General features: G+C 37.5%; 1 protein-coding gene across 2 annotated transcripts; it reads right to left on the bottom strand.

The window, feature by feature from the left end:
- Positions 1 to 3,056: 3,056 nt before the first annotated feature.
- LOC126814783 (sulfotransferase 1A1) lies at positions 3,057 to 20,169 on the bottom strand. 2 transcript variants are annotated; one of them, XM_050540158.1, is made up of 6 exons: positions 20,044 to 20,169; positions 9,664 to 9,834; positions 8,819 to 9,142; positions 8,140 to 8,243; positions 7,840 to 8,005; positions 3,057 to 3,922 (listed from the first exon to the last, which is right to left on the bottom strand). In XM_050540158.1, the coding sequence occupies exons 2-6, from the start codon at positions 9,821 to 9,823 to the stop codon at positions 3,810 to 3,812; spliced, it is 867 nt and encodes a 288-aa protein (XP_050396115.1). In that variant the 5' UTR covers positions 9,824 to 9,834; positions 20,044 to 20,169; the 3' UTR covers positions 3,057 to 3,809. The 2 variants fall into 2 exon arrangements, with proteins under 2 accessions (XP_050396115.1, XP_050396112.1); XM_050540155.1 differs by lacking the exon at positions 20,044 to 20,169 and adding an exon at positions 19,939 to 20,040.
- Positions 20,170 to 21,509: the final 1,340 nt, after the last annotated feature.

Below are 21,509 nucleotides of genomic sequence, written 5' to 3'. Positions count from 1 at the left end.
GTTGAACTTTTTGGTCATTTGCCAAGAAAGTGGAAGAGTACCTCAGAAACAATAAGGCCCCGTTGATGATTGGGAAGTAGGTATCTCAGAGCTTCCCAAAAACCATGTGCTGACACATGACATTCTAGCATCAGCGAATTTAACCAGTCCAGTAAGCCAAACTGAAATGCTATCGCTGGGCGTTTAGGGGATGCCGGCCATAATGAGTTCTTTAATAGTGTTTGAATGGGAATGGCAACAAGCTTGATTTATGCTCTTCGCTTATCTCATACAATCATCTTTCTGGCATCCAATTAAGATAAATACTATAAACAAACCTCTACTGTCCAAAAATAATCATTCCTTTGAGATAAGTTGTGGCACATTCATGACCGTCGTGGCAATTCCATACTTTTACTCCAGGGAAAAATCCAATAAAAACTCCATTCTGAAACAGAATATATTAAAATATATTAATATCTACACGCACGCGATGACAGTAGTTTTGAGTTGAGATACTAGATATTTAACTAAATACAGCGGTAATAGCAGAGAAATTCTCGCAAATACATGGTTATGGAAAAAATCTTTAAAATAGTCCTGTAGCTGATGAATGGATGAATGTATATTAAAGCTGTAAACAAAACAGAAAATGCGTCTGAAATTAAAGAAAAACATATTATAACATACCTTGAACATTTCAAACATATGTAGATGCCTGGAATTGTATGCTTCATCTAAACATGCTGGACAATATATTGCATCACAATCCAGACATCATATTTACTGCAATGGTAGCTCTTTGGCAGATGGTAAATCTGGGCGCCAATGCTTTCCAAAGTTGGCATATAGACGCCTAGGCCTTTGATCGTTATTCTTCTTTTAGAAAGTATTCATTGTTCCCTGTAGACAATATGTCATTGGCATTATTAGTGTCGTAAATTGTGAATTCTATAATTGCATTAGTCTACACTCTTAATTTTATAGATTGATAACGATTGATGTGCAATATGTGAAGTGGCATCTGATGTAAGTACACACTGTCTCGTAAATGACACCCATCGACACCACCATTTCAGTATATATAGCTAACTGGCGTTACGGGTTCCCTGTTAAGTTTTCCATTTATTAATATTAGCACATAGTCAGATAATATCTATGACAGACTAATTTAAAAATTACATTAGAACTAGGCCTATATCTGAAATGAAAAAGAAATGAAATGGATTTAAGTAGGCCTACTACCTATCTGCACGGGCCTTTACAGTGTGCTATTTATGATGGAAATTTTGCATGAACAACGGTGCTACGGTCTAGGCCTATTCTTATTTCAAATTCTGTCAAAGGTTCTTTTATGTGCATGACAATGTCACATTCAATGTGTAGCCTACACACGACCTCAGTTAATCGTCCCACCCGAACGACTAGACGCTGTCTTGGCTAGCAACCGGGCTATATGATTATTATAATTTATTGCATTACAAGGATGAGTGTGTTGATTTTCTGTTCCACCGTCGTCATTGTCGAAATTGATATAACTCAGTTGAGCTAGTTGCCGACGGACTATCGGTACTAGTTAGGCTATTCCTTGAGTTTAAACCTAATCTTTGGACTGATTTTATTTTCTGCTTGGGTATGCCCTTTTTTAAAACAAAGTAGGACGATTTGGTTTTTCGAGGTCTAATAATGCCGACCTCCCCCATCTTGTCGACCATGGATCATGTTCAACGGGTCGGCTGAAAGTAGATCGTACACGACGAATCATACTTTACCCTAGTAACTCACCGACTTGTACATGACACTCACCGGCCACCACCAGGTACTTCTTACCAAAATGGGGCTGTCGCTGTCCATTGTTCAGTTCTCCTTTATTAGCCCGTAGATAATACCGCATTATTCGAGATAGCTTTATTTAAAAACTACAATAGAACTAGGCCTAAATCCGAATGAAAATAAAACGAAATAGCCGACAGGGCTAATAAGAAAACCTGTCATGGGTTTTTGTGTCGATATGTACTGGGACTGTACAGCGCAGTGGACGCTTACGGATAGCCCCCCGGATCCATTCACTTTTTTTGAATTGTCTGTCTGTTTGTGTTTTCTTGAGTATAATGTCTTGTCCTTGTATTTGTTTTTGTATAAATTTTGTGTGGTGCACTTACTATTAGAATCTCTGTTTTTCGTTTCATCCGAACGTCTAGACACCGTTCTTGCCAAGCCCTCGGGTCTAGATCTACCACGAACCAAGGCTGAGAGTACGTCCTAAGAACCCTGCATTATGTCGGTGGTTAAACGTTCCTCTGGCACCGCTCTATGATGTCTCTACGAACTCCAAATGATGTCTATATGATGTCTGAAAACACCTTAGATTCCTAAAGGTGGCAAGAGCCTCACACTTCTTGATAGTTCTAGATGATGTTCTCTGCCGGCCTGTAAGCCGAGGCGGCTAACGGCATGTCTCTACGAACTCCAAATGATGTCTATATGATGTCTGAAAACACCTAAAGGTGGCAAGAGCCTCACACTTCTTGATAACTCTACATGATGTTATCTGCCGGCCTGTATGCCGAGACGGCTAACGGTATGTCTTGGAAGCCCACATGGTGTCTGACGGGAAATTTAACCCCGCTCTTTCTTATATAGAAAGTATAGATGCGTCAGCTATTAGGGGAAGGCAATTACCATTTTTGGGTAAGTGTTTCGTATGGGCACCGTTTTACGTTAACGTTATTGGGCCCAATTGGGCACGAGATGACTGGAGACGTACCCTACTTTCAGCAATTGATGGTGGCAGGAACTGTCTGTGAGTTAGTGTAAGAAAGTTGGATGTTGCAAAATACCTACTTGACCAAGTTCTCATCGACACCCATTTGTTTAACCACTTCAATATATTAAACAGAGCACCTTTCACAGAACTAAAATAACCCCTATAGTATTACAATTTGTGAACAATAGAGATTCATTCTGATATTAAGCTGGTCATCAATTTTTTCCAATATATTTTTCAGGACACCCATTGCATATTATGAGGTATACTGGAGTAGTGAGAATCTTCGGTAATAAGTAAAGACTGGAACTATTCTTGAAACTATTTATTTCCGGAAAACATTAAACATCATACACGGAGAACAGCACGCCCGACAAGCAGGGTAACTGTCCTGGAAACGGGATGAAACCGAAAACGCTTTGTCAATGTATAAATCTGTATTTATAATAAAATAATATCTTAGGAATTAACAATATACACGAAGGTTACTAATAACAATTAAGAGGGAAGATTAAAAATATTTTTAAAAAACATTACAGTAAAATAAACAATAAGATAATAATTAAATTAATTAATGTACCAGCTGACAACTGTCTAAAATTAGATTAGTAGCTTAACGTCTAATTAATAACAAAGGATTAATAGAAACATAAGAATATATAGTATAAACGTTTAAAACATTGAAAGAAAGAAATATTGAAATATTTCAATAATTAGATTTCAAATAACCCCTATAGTATTACAACATTAGGTATTTGTCTTTATATAAACAATTATTTATTTAGGGTTTCTGAATGGAAGTCCAATTAAATAACGAACAAGATCGAAGAAAATATGAATCCACGGAACTAGCAACCACCATGCTCGCGGTTTACAACTTGGTTTTCAACTTTACGCTTAGCTTGGCTATAGTGTTGTTATAAATCAAATTTGAATTTAATTTGGATTTCAATGTATATGGAAACATTGTATATGGAAACATTTAATTTGAATTTCAATGTACATGGAAACAATTCATATATTTAGAACCATTCTTTAGTGTAGATTTGTGTTTAATTTTGTTCTATAAAGTAAATTTGAATTTTAATTTCGAGTCAACCATTCTCTGCTTGTAAATTTGATCAAAACGTTCATTTTGTGCTACAGTAAACCAGTTCTTCCAATCACCCGTTTCACCTGAAGTTAAAACAATAAAATAAAACCAAGTACGAACAATAGTGTAATCAGCATAATAAATAATGGACTGTTCACCGTGTACATAATACACGACAACAGTAGAAAAGTCAAACGTTTGTATAGATGAGATTGAAGCAAGTGATCTAGATTGCAAACCATCAAGTAATTCTTTGGAATTTTTTAATATCTACATTTGATTAAAACCACTACGAGAGTATATTTTGTTACAGTATTTTTGAATACCCTCTTTCACTGCGGTTAGTATAGTTGTCAATACTTCTGAAAGTGGTTTTGTGGAACAACGGGATGAACCTGCTATAAAACGTTGCTTGTAGGGATTTTTATGTAGTTAAGGGCAGATCTGTATAGGTATCTCCACATGGAGTACCAAATGAAGTGAGTACAGATCTGTGATTGGATATAATTTCACCCTTACTAAGAGTAGAGCGTTTGATTTCCCGAAATGAAGTTCTTTGAACAGGCAGTCATAATAATATCGTTTACATATAAACACTAAGTTATTGAACGCTTTGTCAGCCGGTACGATGACATACTTGTCATGTAAGGCGTTAAGATTTTCAACAATGCTAACATCATTGAAAATAGATTTAGGCCTAGTGTCAACTAACAAACGTTGCATATAAATTCTTCATTTAAGTAAACGACTGATCGACTTAGTCCAATCTGAGAGAGTATCAGAGATAACATCTTCCCTCTTGGCCCACGATCTATCGTGGTACTCTACGGCATCCATAATAAGTTTGAAATTTTGATCCCATGAAAATGGTTGCGGTTCCCGGTATTTGGGTCCTTTAGACAAAATCTCACGTAACTTATTATTCTGGACTATGTTTAAATCACCAGTGACTACATGTCCAGCTGGTTGGTAAATAAAGGATGACGTAGAGCAAGTACAGGGTAGAGGGTTATCATATAATTCTTTTGCATTGATGTTAGATAATGCGTTTCTGTAATTAAATATTTTGGATGCAATGGGTTTAGTATACGCATGAGAAGTCCTAGGAACAGTAACAGTTTTGAAGTAAGGAGGGATGTGTGCTGTGACTTGCTTATGGTGTAATATTTGCCTTAACCCGATAGCATCAATGCCTTTATTAGCAAATTTCAGTTTTAGAAATGAACTATTGATGGTGTTAGACACATCAGACTCCGTCGCAATGTCCAAACGACGGTGGGCAATGTCAAGAACAATGGATACAAACCTGTATTCAGTGGATGCAGGATCAGTAAAATTTGAATCCAAACATTCAGATTTAAGTAATTTCAAAATAGTAAGTGGAATTGAATATAATTTAGTACGGATATGGTGTGGCCCTAGTGGTTCTTGGATAATTTCCAAAAGGGCAAAAAGTGAAATAGTGCGGAGCATGGGTGGTGTGTAGCCACGATGTCCATGACTGCGTTTTCGACGAAGAAACTTTGGGAATAAGGTCATGACATCAACATTGCTACACGCAGGACTAGACAAATTTCCAATACTAGCTACATTGTCATTGCACCCGTAAGCAGTGGCAGTACCTAATGTACGTATCCAATATTCCTCTCGGCTACCTCTACATCTAACTATTAGTAGTGATGCATGGAATGTTTAGTATATTTATAAAAAAATATTACACCAGTGGCGTAGCGAAAGGGTACCAAAGCATCACCATGAATTATATTTAGTTATTGTATCGAATAAATATTGTAACAATCCTATATTTAGAGCAGTAATATTTTAATATAAAAAGAGGAGGACATATTTATAAATTTTATAACGGGTATTATAAGCCAACGCACAAGAAAATGTCCAGTGCATTACATCTGTGTACAGGGTCGACTCTCACTCGTCATTCCCACACTGCGAGGTGTTAACATAGCTAACAAAATCTTGTATTCATAGCAACTTTCAGAATTAATAAAAAAAATATTACAGTGGGATCTGAAAGCATGAACATAGTCAGGGGCGTACACATAACGATTTTGTTTGGGGGTAGGGTGTTTAGCCAAAATGCGACCGACTGATGCCCATACCCCTAGTACGAGTGACGCAGTCAAGAGCCGAGCACCACAGGTGCGAGTTTTGTAGGGGCCATGTGCAGTAGCGGATCTATATAGGGGTGGGGGTCCAAATCTAGGGCGCCACCCCAGCCACAATCCCACCCCACAATGAATGTCAACAAAATACAGGCTATAACATTAAGCGTCCCAGTAGAACAAAGATGGTATTTTATAATTATATAGTTGTTTGCCGATCGTTGTTTCTCGCTGGAAGTGGAAAGCAGTTTTATTTAAGTTGACATAAAGTTTATGTCATATATGATTGTGCCTATAACACTGAGCAACCTGAGAAAATTTTGAAAAATTGTGTCAATATCTTGGCATTTGAGGTCATTGCTGGGAGAAATTCTTGTGGACGAGAGGACCAGAAATGTGAGTCAATTAGACAAAATCTCGAGATCTGCCCTTGTCAATTCCGCCTGTTTTGCAAGAGTTGACAGAACTTTTGTATAGTCTGAACACCTCACGACCCACACAACAGTGGGAGTTGTGCAGTTCAGTATAACCGTGAATATGAAAGTGGAGTGAAAGAATGATGTTATAATGGAATCGAGCGCCCCAGGCGCGAGAAAATTTCACATGTGTAACCGAGCTTTTTATTTTTGGGACTGGGCCTGACAATTTTAGTCAATGTAATGGCAAATTGATCCAAATTCTCGTTAACGAGAGGATAAGAAATGGGACAGAATCTTGAGGGTTATCTGTCAATGTCGTCTGTTTTGTGAGAGTAGAACTAACAATTCTACAGTCTTTTGACCCACGACTCACTCACTAGTGGTACTACTAACTGGGCGATTCACTGTAACTGTGAATATGATAGTGATGAGATAGTATAAGACAGAGAAGGAGTTGAAAAATGATGGCATAATGGAATTGAGCGCCGATATGTAACTGAGCTTTTAATTTTTGAGGACTGGGTCTGAGGGCACTTTACCTCAATGGGGCGCTTACTTGGTCTCTGAAATGCCCTGGACTTGGGGGATTGATTTTGCAGAATTCTGATGGTCAGAAAACACCCCATTAATTCATTTAATCTGAGACCGACTGCGGTGAGCACTTTTTTTTGAGACCGACTATTTTTTTGCCATGAGGTGAAAAACATTTTTTTCAAACATGATAAGTTGACAAGGTTATTTTATACTAAAGTTTTGTGTGAGTAGAGTGACGTGTGCAGTGAGCACTTATTTTGATACCGACTGCTCATATCTTACGACCGACTGCACTGATTTTGCGACCGACTAGTATTTGAGATCTATTCTGGCATTATTTGTTTACCTCATTAATTCATTAAGACGGCAATGCATAATTTTGAGACTTACATACTCACAACAGAATAAGAGTGAAACACATCACTTTTTTCAAACATGATAAGTTGACAAGGTTATTTTATACTAAAGTTTTGCGTGAGTAGCGTGACGTGTGCAGTGAGCACTTATTATGATACCGACTGCTCTTTTTTTGCGACCGACTGCACTGATTTTGGGACCGACTATTTTTTTTCTGGGGGGGGGGGGTGTACCCCCCCCCCCCACAGACACATTTACGCCCCTGAACCTAGTCTAGTCTCATCCAACAACACAGATGATACCAGTATCTTATGAACCGGTTGGTCGATACTTATTCTGACCGTGGTCTAAATTACATACATAGTAAATAGTTATATTTTGGACTGTCGTGATCTAAATAGAATACAGAGTAAATAAAATATTGTTGGGGTGGGTGACCCGAATACTGACGAGTTACTGCATTCCATGTTGTGGTTTAAGTTATATACATAATTAAAATATTTTTGGGTAGGTGACTCGAAGAATGACTAAATTACATTGCTTATCAGATATGGATAAATTATAAATTACCTTTTCTGCAAACAAGGTTCATCCCGTCTTCCACAAACTGAAAATGGTCTTTTAAACGAGTTCTCATAATATCAATACTACAGCTTTCTGCGATACTTTTAAATAAATTTTCATTTCTTTCAACACCAAGAAAATTGGCAATTCTTCCGATTTCTCTTACTGGATCCTACAAAGAGAGGTTAAACCCACCCATAATTCTTTTGAATTGAAAATAAAGAGTAATTGCTGTGTTTGTACCAAACATAATCTAGTAAATGTTATAAAGGTTTAACATTGTTGTATATTGCATTAAATAAATACCTCTTTAAGATCTTCATATGTACAGTCCAGTATAGGTAAATCTGAATTTTCAGCTATAATTTTCTCCCAATCTTTAACATAGTCAAACCACGAGCCATAGTCAACTGAAAATAACAGCAGATAACAGACCAAAACGTCTCAGCGGGGTTCGAGGGCCGAATGGTTTGCGCGTACGCGTTGTATCGTAAGGTCTATCATTGAGTCAACTGGCGTGGTTTCGATTCCCCTGTTGTACGGTATAAGGAATATGGTTGCCTGTCCAAACCTCGTGGGTTTTCGCCGGATCCCCCAGTTTTTTCCCACTGCTAAAGACTCCTACGCGCAAGCGAATCATTGAATGAAATAAAATTGATCGAGTGGACGTTAAATCCCATCTCTCTCTCCCCTCCTCTCTCTCTCGTTTAACGCCTCGTGGACTTTATTATCTGGAGATATATAGTATATGGTTAATTTGCATTTATATAGTAACTTGTAACAATATTATCAGAATAATGACGTTTCCGTCAATTTGTCTTTGTATTCTGTCAAGGGTTCTTTAACTATATAGATAATAGATAACTATAGATAATCTAGGAGATTGTTTGGACTTGCTTTCCCACAAACATCACTGTCTGGTAGAGTATTTAAAAATAATAAACTATCATGTATTGAATAGGATACTTCAAAATGTCGCACTTACGTTTACCATCAAGAAATAACTCAAAATAGTCCTTAAATTCTCCTTCATATTCATACCATCTTTTCAATTTAAGAGTATGGTTGTAAAAGGAAACGACAACATCTTTTGGGTTTCTTCTTATGTAAATTATTTTTGTTTTCTTGGTTTTCAAATCAGTAGGTAAACGATCGAACCTATAATGGGTATTTAGTAATCTTGGTGAAGGTTCTTTATCCAAAGTCTCTTGCGGCATTATTTCTAACATAAAATGTCCTTTTGGTTTAACTTCTATGTCTGTTCGCCCATGAATTAGCATCCTACATATTTCAGACATCCAATGTGTACCTTAAATAAGAGATACGAAAAGCTGCTTGAACGTACATTTAACAAAAGCAGACAGTCTATTTACATACATGTAATTATGTTGTTTTTGCTTGTACCATGTCCGTGGAATCGAACGTGAAATAAAGCTGTTTCATACTCAATTTGCCACGATGACAGACGTTACAGTCATTTGCTAATGTTACAGTCAGTTGCTAATGCTACATTATTTTGGAGAAACATTAGGATGTGCCTTTGTCCATCTGTATGATTGCCCGTTACACGTTTTTGAACACAGCTTCTAATTTATGTGATTTTCCCTTGTCAGTGGTGCAGGGCTAAGATATGTCGATGCTTGGCAAGTAAGATATTCTGCACAGCAGGTGTCATTCGCCATCTATTTTTGACTTTATGAGGGGACCATGAGTCTGGCTGTTGGTTTGTTCATCCTTAGTCATGGGGCATGGGGTATTGAATTATCAAATATAAATTAATTTGAAATTGAGTAACATCAATGTTTGTTGAATTTAAGATTGTGAACATACCTGACTTTGCATACGAACAAAGAAGAACATCATCATCCCTGAATTTGACCGATGGAACGTTCATGACAACTTCTGGGGGAAATTGGGGATAGAATCTTCCGTTCCATTCTAGTAAAGTTATAGTTTTACCAGAAGCATCTGGAACTTTCACAACCGACATGTCTTCTGGTTCTGAAAAAAATACTATTATTTAGTTTCATATTATATATTTATTTCGTACTTGATATTTGGAAACGATCACGTCACACTTGCCAGTGGCGGTTACAGACACTTCATTCGATAAATTTAATTTTAACCTGTTATATAGAGAACATATATTATTGGTAAAATAATATCTGACTATGAAGCTACTTATGTTAAAACTTGACAGAAATTTCAAGTTCTAAAGCTTTTGTACAGGTTACAAGTTCTAGAAGGAAATAACAAGTTTACAAAGCACGCGCATGCGCCGAGCAGCGATGAACATAATTCAGTCGTCCCCCTTTCCTTTAACTTCCATGTGCTTTTAATGTTATATAGTGATAAGTCAAACATAAGTAGTTAAATGTGGCCTGAACCTTAGTTAAGCTTGGAAGAGTTACTTCCCTTTAACTGTCTTTGCCTATTTACAAAGAGACTAGGTATGAATGATATGCCCTTGGAGAGAAATAAACACGGGATCTTTGAATGATGTTTTCTTTATTGAGCGTTAAAGAAGATTGAAAAATAGTGACACCCCCCCCCCTCCAGTGGGATTAAACCAACATAACATGGTGGAGATGTCAGATCTTTCCCTGCATTAACATTATAGCCAGTGATTTTGAGTGGATGTCATGAATTTTCTTAGATTGAATTAGATTTGATTTTCGTTTTGAGCCAGCCACACTCGCCTGATTTGAGCCAGTCAAGAACAGCTTTAACCCTTTGGGCTGCTTATCACTGTGAACAGTCGCATTGTCATTGTGTGAAAAGACAATTATTGTGCCAATTTGTTGTTGCAGTTTGACTTTGTTCCAGAACAGTTTTATCAGTTTCATTGTGAAATTTTCGTGGTGTATCCTAGGAGATGTAGACAAGAACACTGTCAAGAATCACTTAAGACATAATTTAGCCTGTCATGACTTTTATCAACGTTAAAGCTAATTTATCTGTTATCACTCGCCACTTCAGTCAGTTATACAGAGGGATAACTCGGGTTTTCCTTTTGCGATCGTTACTTCTGATTGTTGAAACCTTTATTACGCATCTATCGTAGCAATGACCTATGTGTTTGGAACGTGTTTAATCAGTTCTATCACATATTTGATAATGACTGACACCAATATTGTCCTTTAAGAAGGATAAATCCTTTATTGCAGTATTACAGTAATAAGATGAGATTCTACAGCAGAATTGTATTTTGTCACCTAATGAGAAGAAAGATTTTCATAGTCAACTATCACAAAGAAGAGAAGCTTTCAGTCTTTATGGTGAGATTGACTCTTGTTCTAACATTGAAGTTGACATACCACTGAATCTGATAAAGAGGTCATCGATGCCGAACTTTAATTCTCCCTAAAACGGGAACTGCAGATAAACGTGTTGTAGTTGACTTTCGTCACATAAATAAGCGCATTAAAAGGTATAATCATCCATTCCCTTTATTATCATCTACCTTGCAAAGAATTGGTCATGCTTCACCAACAGTTATCAGCTGCCTTGACCTTAAGTTTTTCTTTTCTATGCCCAACAATACTCAACAATACACGAGTATATCTGCCTATCGCGGAGGTCGCCACTTTAATTCAAGCGCTTGACACAAGGATTTATTGTGTCCCCTGCTATTTTTCAAGCCGAAATTGATAGGATTCTCTCTCAAGTACCCGACAGCCGTCTTTACTGTATTGCTCATCACGACGATATCATTGTATTTAGTCACATAGTAATCAGTGAAATGAAATGAAATGGGGTTTAACGTCCTACTGTCCTGCTCCTAAACTGGGCTAATGAAGACGGGTATACGCCATACAGTGTGCTATGAGGGAAATTTTGCCCGGGCAGCGGCGCTACGGCCTACTCTTATATCGAATTCCAACTGCCAAGGGATCTTTTACGTGCACGCCAATATGTACACGGGACCTCGGTTTTTCGTCCCATCCGAACGACTAGACAGCTTTCCTTGTCAGGCCCTCCGTCTTGCATCACTGACAAGGGGAAACCACGCCGGAAAATCTGGATGAACTTTCTCGGCCAATGCAGGGATCGAACATCCGACCTCCAGGCTAGCGAGCCGGCGTCTTACCCACTTAGCCACGTGATCCCCATCACTTATTGATAATGGACTGAAGATTTCTGCTCGTAACTTGATAGGAGGGGACGTAATTCTAATAGCGTGTTGTGTCGCTCATACGCTTGCGCGGTAAGCAAGGTCTTATTTTCTCACTTAAGATGTTCCTTTACATTGTGCACGGGTTTACGCGAATTGACACCCCACCGTTTAGCAATAAAAAGTAGCCCAGTAAAATTGACTGGGAATCAAAACTTTTTCGACAAGGATTCAATAGGACGGTTCCTGAACGTACATTGCGAGTGCAATGAGACCTACGTTCAGAGCTGAACTAGCCTGCATCCATCTCTAGTTTTAAGCATCTTCTAGTTATCTGTGATGAAATTACGAGCTTCATCATTTGCGTCCCAACTAAGTCAGATAACGCCGAAACAGTGTGTGAAGCTTTAATCCAGAAAGTAGTCTGTCTCTTTGGTCCCCCATCTGTCATAGTAATAGATGCACTTGGTATTAGTCAAAAAGTAACCAGTGTTGCCAATCATGGTAGTCTTCTGGCAGAACGCCACATTAGATCAATCTCTGATTTGCTCAAGATTAACTTAAATCAGTATGGAACTGATTGGGTCAAATATGTCTCTCACTGTTGCTATGCTTACAAATCCTTTGTTTCACCACAGTTAAGTGATTTTTGCCCTTACGAGTTGGTATTTGGTAAATAAGAAGCCCAAAACCATTACTCATCTTCGTTGGCAATTTTATGGAGTTTGTCGTTCATTTATTGAGTTTGTTTCCCGTTTAAAAGACAAGTTTGATCATATATCTAAGACTATGCTTGAATTACAAAAATGTCAACAGGAATTTCAGAATATCAGTATTGCACACACCCTATGTAAGAATCCTATTTACGGATTGGGCCAGTTAGTTTATGTAGGCTAACGGTACCACAGCATTGAAAACGTTCTTTGATAATCGAGATTATGTAGTGGAGTTAACGCCTGTCAATCAAACGATCGGTCATTCTCGGAGACGGTGAAGAGAGAGTTGACCCCTATTTATAATCAAAAATTACAATGGTGATAACTTTGTTCAGAATAAAGTAATTTGACGGAAATTTTCAATATATTCTTCTTTCATGATCTATTTTTGAACTGTTATAGCAAGAATGGCCAACTCTCTATTAAAATCTCCCATAATGTATCTTTAACTGTCTTTGCCTTTGATTTATAAAGATACTTATTGATACTTTTACTAGGTATGGGTGATCTGCCATTGGAGAGAATTAAACATGTGGATCTTTGAATTGTGTTTTCTTTATTGAGAAATAGTGACACCCCCAGAAGGATGAAACCCACATAACATTAATTTGATCGTATATATGAACTCGGTACTCTATTGACATTTTCAATGTGCTTAGTCATTGTGAAGTTTAAACATCATTTGGTTAAACTGTTTCAATTGCATTTAGTAATTGAACTAGAGTATACAGGTCACAATTCTATGGAATACAATTACTGCTTTTTACTGAGCGACGTTTCGATTAGGCTTCTCTGAGTCATAGTGTTTGATAATGACTAGAGAAGCCTAGTCGAAACGTCGCTCAGTAAAAAGCAGTGATTGTATTCCATAGAATTGTGACCTGTATAATCTTTTGGTTAATAATAGCCTTAGATATATTTATATACAGTATAATTATTATTGCCAGGCCCATATATTTGGTGGAGACTGTTCCCCCCACCCCCAGGCAAATAATGACAAAGCATACGTATACCAAGGTTGTGGATACTGTACACGAATCTTAAAAGGTATATTAAACATGCGTTATGAAAATGCCAAATCTGCCCATTGCCGGTCTTTCTTTAGGCTTGAAATGCTATATAAATTATTAATTACACATTAATTAACTTACCAGGACCATAATCCGATATTTAGTAGATTTGAATAAATTTTGTGGTTGAGGAAATAACCACCGTAAAAATGGATAATTGAAACTTTGTTTATTATCGTAACAACCGTAGTAATGACAATCGAGGCTAGACAAAAATTGTATCACCGATGGCTTGGCTCAGAGAGAAGGAATTTGACTGAAGTTTGTGGGCTCGGAACACAAAAGCATGAAACCCATCGATTGTCGTCGTTTTGTTAATCAATAATCAGCATTCCGTGAACTTCCGTTCGTGAGTTACTCCCGCCCCCTTTGCCGAAAAGTTTGATGTGAAGCATTGCGGTCATGGGATGTATCGATAATGAGCGTTCAGTGGCCTTCCGTTCCGAATTTAACCCCATTTTCGAAAACCTTGTGAACGCGATAAAGGCTACACTTTTTAACAGCCTTTTTTTTCCAAATTCGATGTCAAACACTAGGACATTTTCCGCGCATTAATTAGTATGAGGCAGACCAGCCGAAAGTTAAAAGTCGTTGAAATATAGGTAAAATTGCAGAACTAAACAATACTGGACCAGTCCAGCACTATGCAAAACTTTGCAAAATCTGCGGCAGCTCACACAGATTAATAACTGGGTCGTTATGGCGGTATATTAGATTCAAAATTCTAACATGCTATCGTCTAATTTCTTACTTCTACTCATGTAATTTCTAACTTCCATTCATGTAATTTCTAAATTAAGACAATGTATAATCCAACTTCTTTATTTGTTCAGTGTAAATTTTAATTCTGTTTCATCTTATTTATATTATTAAGGCGAAAAATGTCTACTTCATTGTCGCTTTACATGTTAAGCATGAACGACAAACAAATTTAGAATTTTGATACTTCTACCTAGCAACCATCATTATGACGTCGTTTGGTGTCGCCACCATGTGCACAATTTGGCGATTGAGCACCCGATCGGGACCATTCTGTTGATATAAACGACTCGCTCTTCGTCCGGTTGAATGGTTTGGCGGAGTGTTAAAATTGAAAACAACACCGAGAGAGAGAGAGAGAGAGAGGGAGAGGGAGGGATGGGGTTTAACGTCCACTCGACACAAACTAGGTCATTTCCGTATTAACATGGTTCAATTTTATTTCAATAATTCGCTTGTGCATAGGAGTGTTTAGCAGTGGGAGGAAAACGTAGGACCCGGAGAAAACCCACGAGGTTGGACAGGCGACCCCACTCCTTGTCACGTACAACCGGGGAATCGAAACCACACCGGTTGACTCAATGACAAACCTTATGATACAGCGTGCACGTGCTAACCATTCGGCCATCCAAACCCCCAAACAACATTGAACGTGATATATATGTATGGTTTGCAAATACTATTTCAAATACGGTGCCTAAGTGGGTAAGACGCTGGCTCACTAGCCTGGAGATCGGGTGTTTGATCCCTGCATTGGCCAAGAAAGTTCATCCAGATTTTCCGGCGTGGTTCCCCGTTGTCAATGATGCAGGACGGAGGACCTGACAAGGACTGCTGTTTAGTCGTTCGGATGGGACTGGCGTGCATGTAAAAGATCCCTGGACAATTGGAATCCGATATAGTGCTGCTGTCCGGGCGAAATTTCCCTCAAAGCGCACTGTATGGTGTATGCCCGTCTTCATTAGCTCAGTTCTGAGTGGGACGTGAAACCTCATTTCATTTCATTTTCTATTTCAAACATAAGCTGAACAGCAATTGTTCATTTTTTTTTAAGACAAGTGCAGGATTTAGAGAATTTTGTTTGATTTTTTTTTACAGTTGAGCCAATTAATATTTATATACTGTTAGTCTATATTAACTCTCTCTCTCTCTCTCCAAATTTCAGCACTCCTTCCAACCTTCACCCAGACGAAGAATGAGTCGTTTATATCAACATAATGGTCCCGACCAGGTGCGCAATCACCAAATGAACACGCAGTGGCGACACCAAACGACTTCATAATGATGGTTGCTAGGCAGAAGTGTAAAAATTAAGAAGACGTTTTTCGTCTAAATAATAGAAATAAGTTGGAATAGAATTAAAATTTACACTGAACAAATAAAGAAGTTGGATTATACATTGTCTTAATTTAAAAATTACATGAACAGAAGTTAGAAATTACATAAATAGAAGTTAACAAGCCAACAGTGAGGCTGATGTCCCCCGCCGAAATAGGAAAATAATTAGAGGACACATATAAATTTATCACAAATTATCTTTTACAAAGTATTGAACAATCAAACAGTATATCTTTACTTCCAAAGTCTCGACCAATCAAATTGCGTATCGCTCTGCTTACCCTGAGCAGAAAATGCTCATTATCAAACTTAGTCAAGGTATTACTGTAATGAAACTATACACCAAGTTTCATCAATCTCACTTAATTAGAACTAAAGTTATCGTGTCCCAAAGCATCAACCAATCAAATTGCTTATCTCTGCTTACCCTAAGCGGAAAATGCTCATCTTCGAACTCCATCAAGGCATTGACCTAATCAACACATACACCAAGTTTGAACATTCTAGCTCAATTAGGAAGAGAGTTATCGTGCCCCAAAGTATCAACCAATCAAATTGCTTATCTCTGCTTACCCTAAGCGGAAAATGCTCATCTTCGAACTCCATCAAGGCATTGACCTAATAAACACATACACCAAGTTTGAACATTCTAGCTCAATTAAAAGTTATCGTGTCCCAAAGCATCAACCAATCAAATTGCTTATCTCTGCTTATCCTAAGCGGAAAATGCTCATCTTCGAACTCCATCAAGGCATTGACCTAATCAACACATACACCAAGTTTGAACATTCTAGCCCAATTAGGAAGAGAGTTATCGTGTCCCAAAGCATCAACTAATCAAATTGCTTATCTCTGCTTACCCTAAGCGGAAAATGCTCATCTTCGAACTCCATCAAGGCATTGACCTAATAAACACATACACCAAGTTTGAACATTCTAGCTCAATTAGGAAGAGAGTTATTGTGTCCCAAAAAGTGTGACGGACAGACAGACGGACGGACGGACAGACGGACAGACAGAAGGACAGACAGACAGACAGACAGACGGACGAACCCATTTTAATAGTCCCCTGCTTTCTTCGAAAGGCGGGGGAAAATTGCTTATCTCTGCTTACCCTAAGCGGAAAATGCTCATCTTCGAACTCCATCAAGGCATTGACCTAATCAACACATACACCAAGTTTGAACATTCTAGCTCAATTAGGAAGAGAGTTATCGTGCCCCAAAGTATCAACCAATCAAATTGCTTATCTCTGCTTACCCTAAGCGGAAAATGCTCATCTTCGAACTCCATCAAGGCATTGACCTAATAAACACATACACCAAGTTTGAACATTCTAGCTCAATTAGGAAGAGAGTTATCGTGCCCCAAAGTATCAACCAATCAAATTGCTTATCTCTGCTTACCCTAAGCGGAAAATGCTCATCTTCGAACTCCATCAAGGCATTGACCTAATAAACACATACACCAAGTTTGAACATTCTAGCTCAATTAAAAGTTATCGTGTCCCAAAGCATCAACCAATCAAATTGCTTATCTCTGCTTACCCTAAGCGGAAAATGCTCATCTTCGAACTCCATCAAGGCATTGACCTAATCAACACATACACCAAGTTTGAACATTCTAGCCCAATTAGGAAGAGAGTTATCGTGTCCCAAAGCATCAACCAATCAAATTGCTTATCTCTGCTTACCCTAAGCGGAAAATGCTCATCTTCGAACTCCATCAAGGCATTGACCTAATAAACACATACACCAAGTTTGAACATTCTAGCTCAATTAGGAAGAGAGTTATTGTGTCCCAAAAAGTGTGACGGACAGACAGACGGACGGACAGACAGACGGACAGACAGAAGGACAGACAGACAGACAGACAGACGGACGAACCCATTTTAATAGTCCCCTGCTTTCTTCGAAAGGCGGGGGACAAAAATTACATCAACAGAAGTTAGACAAAAGCACGTTAGAATTTTGAATCTAATATACCGCCATAGGTCGTAGCATACTCGGGAGGTCATATAACTAATCATTTGTTATACTTTACAACCAATCGTAATGGCTTACAGTAGTGCCGTGTTCTATATACAGGTCTGTATGTATAGGTTATGGATATTTTACGCTTTATTCATGGTGTCTGTATACAGCAACCACTCTATTGAATTATTATACACGCCGGTTACATGACATCTGAAAACAACTAACATAATCTGCGTCTGGTATACATGTATTATATTTTAGATACATGTAGGTCCTTCATACTATAATGAATATTACAATGGTGTGCACGTAATCTAATGCTTTCTTAAACTGAATCTTTTTAAACATGCGTACACGATCAGTGGAATTTTAGCTATAAAAGATGATACAATGGACGATTTATCGCGATTTAAGGGCGGTTAGATGCGCCCACAAGATTTTCAAAGGTTATAATGAGCAATAACTCTGAAAATAAACAGACTTCTTCGTCTCGTGACCTTAAACATTGAGTATAGATATCAAGTAAATCGTATAACTTTGGTCTCTAGAGCGCACAGACTGGTTTTCAAAGAGATCAAGGGTCATAACTCAAGCAGTAACTATCGGAAATCGTTGAAAATCAAAAGGGTTTATTGTCTCATAAACGTTACCAATTTGTATGAATTTGAAGTCAGTCATTATAATCATATATAAACTTAAAGATACATTATGGGAGATTTCTATAAGGAGTTAGCCATTCTTGCTATAATAGTTCAAAAATAGATGATGAAAGAAGAATATATTGAAAATTTCAGTCAAATTACTTTATTCTGAACATAGTTATCACCAGTGTAATTTTTGACTAGAAATGGGATTGAATTCCATCTTCACCGATTCTTAGTATGGCCGATCGTTTGATTGACAGACGTTAACTCCACCTACATAATCTCTGCTGTCTTTTGTCTGCTGTCATCATATCCGAATTTGTGTTTTACCTTTTTTGATTTTTATAACAATTGGACAAAATGAGTGAGAGTAAATTTTCATTCTTACTTGTGTTTTGGGCATGCATTAAATCAATTGAATATAGGACATAATATTATAATACAATTATGATAAATCTATAGGTAGCCTATACACCAGTGGCGTCGTGCCACTGGTATTGATAATATTGATATTATTAAGACAGAAGACCTGTCCGTCTGTATTAGTCACCACACGGTCTCCAGGAATTGTATAACTTGTCATTATCTGTGTTTAGTTTATTGCACTTTAAATAGTTTAGATGTCATTTGTTAAGGCATTGCTCAACAGCGGCCTCGATTCGTACACTCTATCATTTAGCCTCGATCCGGGAGTATGACGTCAACGTTACGGTTAATCTCCGCTCACGACGCCATTTAAAATTAAATCAGTCAACGAAATCCCGTTTAAATCCAAGCTGAATCCAAGTCATCCGCGGGTCTACAGGGTTGATTTTGTGCTTGTGTAAATAAAGATCTAATTTATAATTTCTATGACATCTGAAGCCTAAATAAAGACTTGCAATAATCAGATTTAGCTCTTGCATAATGTATGTTTAAGCGTCTAGAGCGTCCAAAATATTTTTCAAAGTGATCAATGACAACTCTGGCAGTATTAAAAATCGTTAAAAATCAAGGGCTTTTCGTTTCATGACCTTAACAAAGTCAGTCGGATGATAACGTTAGCCTTCACAAGATATTTTCAAAGTGATCAAGGACCACAACTCTGACAGTAATTATTGGAAATCAATAGGCTATTATAGTCTGAAGCATTGACAACATATTCCATTTCGCAGTAGTATATGTCGACATAGCGCAGTGTAATGGCGATAAATGGAATTGACAAAAACTTCATAACGCAAACAATGGCGACATACAACATAGCGTGTTGAAAAAAAAATTAACTCGGCAAATTTGTCTTTTGAGAGGGGTAATATCATCGCAATGATCACAATCTTTTACATTATTGACCCATTTACGCTTCATATAACACCATATTGAGGTGAGTGGGAGGATATGACAATAAATTATATAAGTTTCTTTATCAAAAATATGATGCAGTATATATAAGTCTTGCATAAGGCAACAAATTTATGGGTCAATATTCAGTTATGTACCGTTATCACGTACCTGTTTTTATCTGTAGCGTGACAATACTTTACGTGTTACAATATCCTAATCATATAGCTGAACGAGTAATAATCCATGTACTGTTTGTCTAAAGCTAATACTTACCAAATCAGGTTTTAAGTCTACAATGACATAACCATGGTGAAAATCTCACTAGAATACCGTGTTAAAAGACCGCTATTTAAACAACTAGAAAGATAACCGGATATCAGCTATATAGGTTATGTAATCATGGTCACGTGATCCCGTTATGTGTAAATGCTCGAAATTATTTATTTAAGATTGTATTTTAAATATGAATATTGCCATAGTTGTATCTTAAAAATAGATGGCTCTTGTGGAAAACGAAATAAGGAAAATATGTTATATGTTTCGGGATGACTGTCTTCATTAGCCTAGTCGTTGCAGAAAAGTAGGACGTTAAACCCCATTTCATCGTTTCGCGGTGAATTTAGATATTTTTCACACCAGTGACTAATTATAAAGTTAAGCCCAACCATACATGTGTGCAAATCGTACAATTAAATATTAATTTAATCGGTAAAAACAATAATTTGCAAATCAATTTGTTAATTACTGTGATGTTTTAATGAAGCAATTCCCATGGAAGCAGTGGTACTGGGTTTTTTTTGCAGAACAAATTGACATTTTAAGTATGAAAGTACACAGTTCACTAAGCACGCCATTGTGTACATACATGACATCCTTAATCATAATGGTACAGTGGCACGTGTAGGCTCGCCTTGTCTGGATGACGGCTTCCAGCCCGCACCTCACGACTCCTGTGAAATGTCGATTCTGAACAAAGGACAACCGTTGCGATTCCCTTTATAATGCACAGTTCTTGAAAATTCTATACATGTAGATCCAACGACAAATGCTATCTCATTGTGCTGTCGTCCATGTAAATAGGCTTTGTGGCGAGACAATGCGAATATACTGTCACCTGTAAGATTGTCTGTGTAACACTACAGGTAACAGAACATCAGCATAATGATAAAAACTTTATAACCAACATAAAATGGAAATAAGTCGGACGAAACTCCATTCCAAGTCTGTTTAACTGTCAGCAAACAGTTCACCAAATAGACACAAAAGAAATAAAATAAACCAATGAATATGCATAATCTATCCATCTATTTCGGCCATTTTCTGGTGCATTCATATTTTCATAACTTGAAAAAAAAAAGATTAAAGTTGAAGTGGGGCAGGTGTGTAATTAAATTAAATATTCGGGACTTAAATTCATTAATTGTTGGGCACAATGCATATATACTTTTAAAAAAATGATTCAAATTTAAATAGCCTGTTATAAAATTTAAAAGCCGAGGGGGGGGGGGGGATAAGTGTCTTAATAGGAAATTCCAGTTATCGTGCGTGTTTCTATAGCTCCTTGAATCTGTTAGTTATTTCCTGGCACATTCATAGTTTAGAGAGAAAATAAAATCCTCGTTGCCTTGTCGACATAACGACGATTTTAAAAATCGTACTGAACCCGTCCTACATAATGGCCGTGTAAACGTATGGAATATGTACGCAAATAGTGTTAAAGTATGTAATATCAAGGTCAC

Source organism: Patella vulgata, chromosome 3 (assembly GCF_932274485.2).
Source record: "Patella vulgata chromosome 3, xgPatVulg1.2, whole genome shotgun sequence".
NCBI lineage: Eukaryota > Metazoa > Mollusca > Gastropoda > Patellidae > Patella > Patella vulgata.
This window is presented reverse-complemented; position numbering and strand designations above follow the sequence as displayed.

Coding starts and splice junctions, on each gene's coding strand:
- LOC126814783 (XM_050540158.1), bottom strand. CDS start 9,823: ATGTCGGTTGTGAAAGTTCCAGATGCTTCTGGTAAAACTATAACTTTA. Junction 8,006..8,139: donor CATATGAAGATCTTAAAGAG/GTATTTATTTAA, acceptor CTCTCTTTGTAG/GATCCAGTAAGAGAAATCGG. Junction 3,923..7,839: donor GAACCTTGTTTGCAGAAAAG/GTAATTTATAAT, acceptor TTTTAACTTCAG/GTGAAACGGGTGATTGGAAG.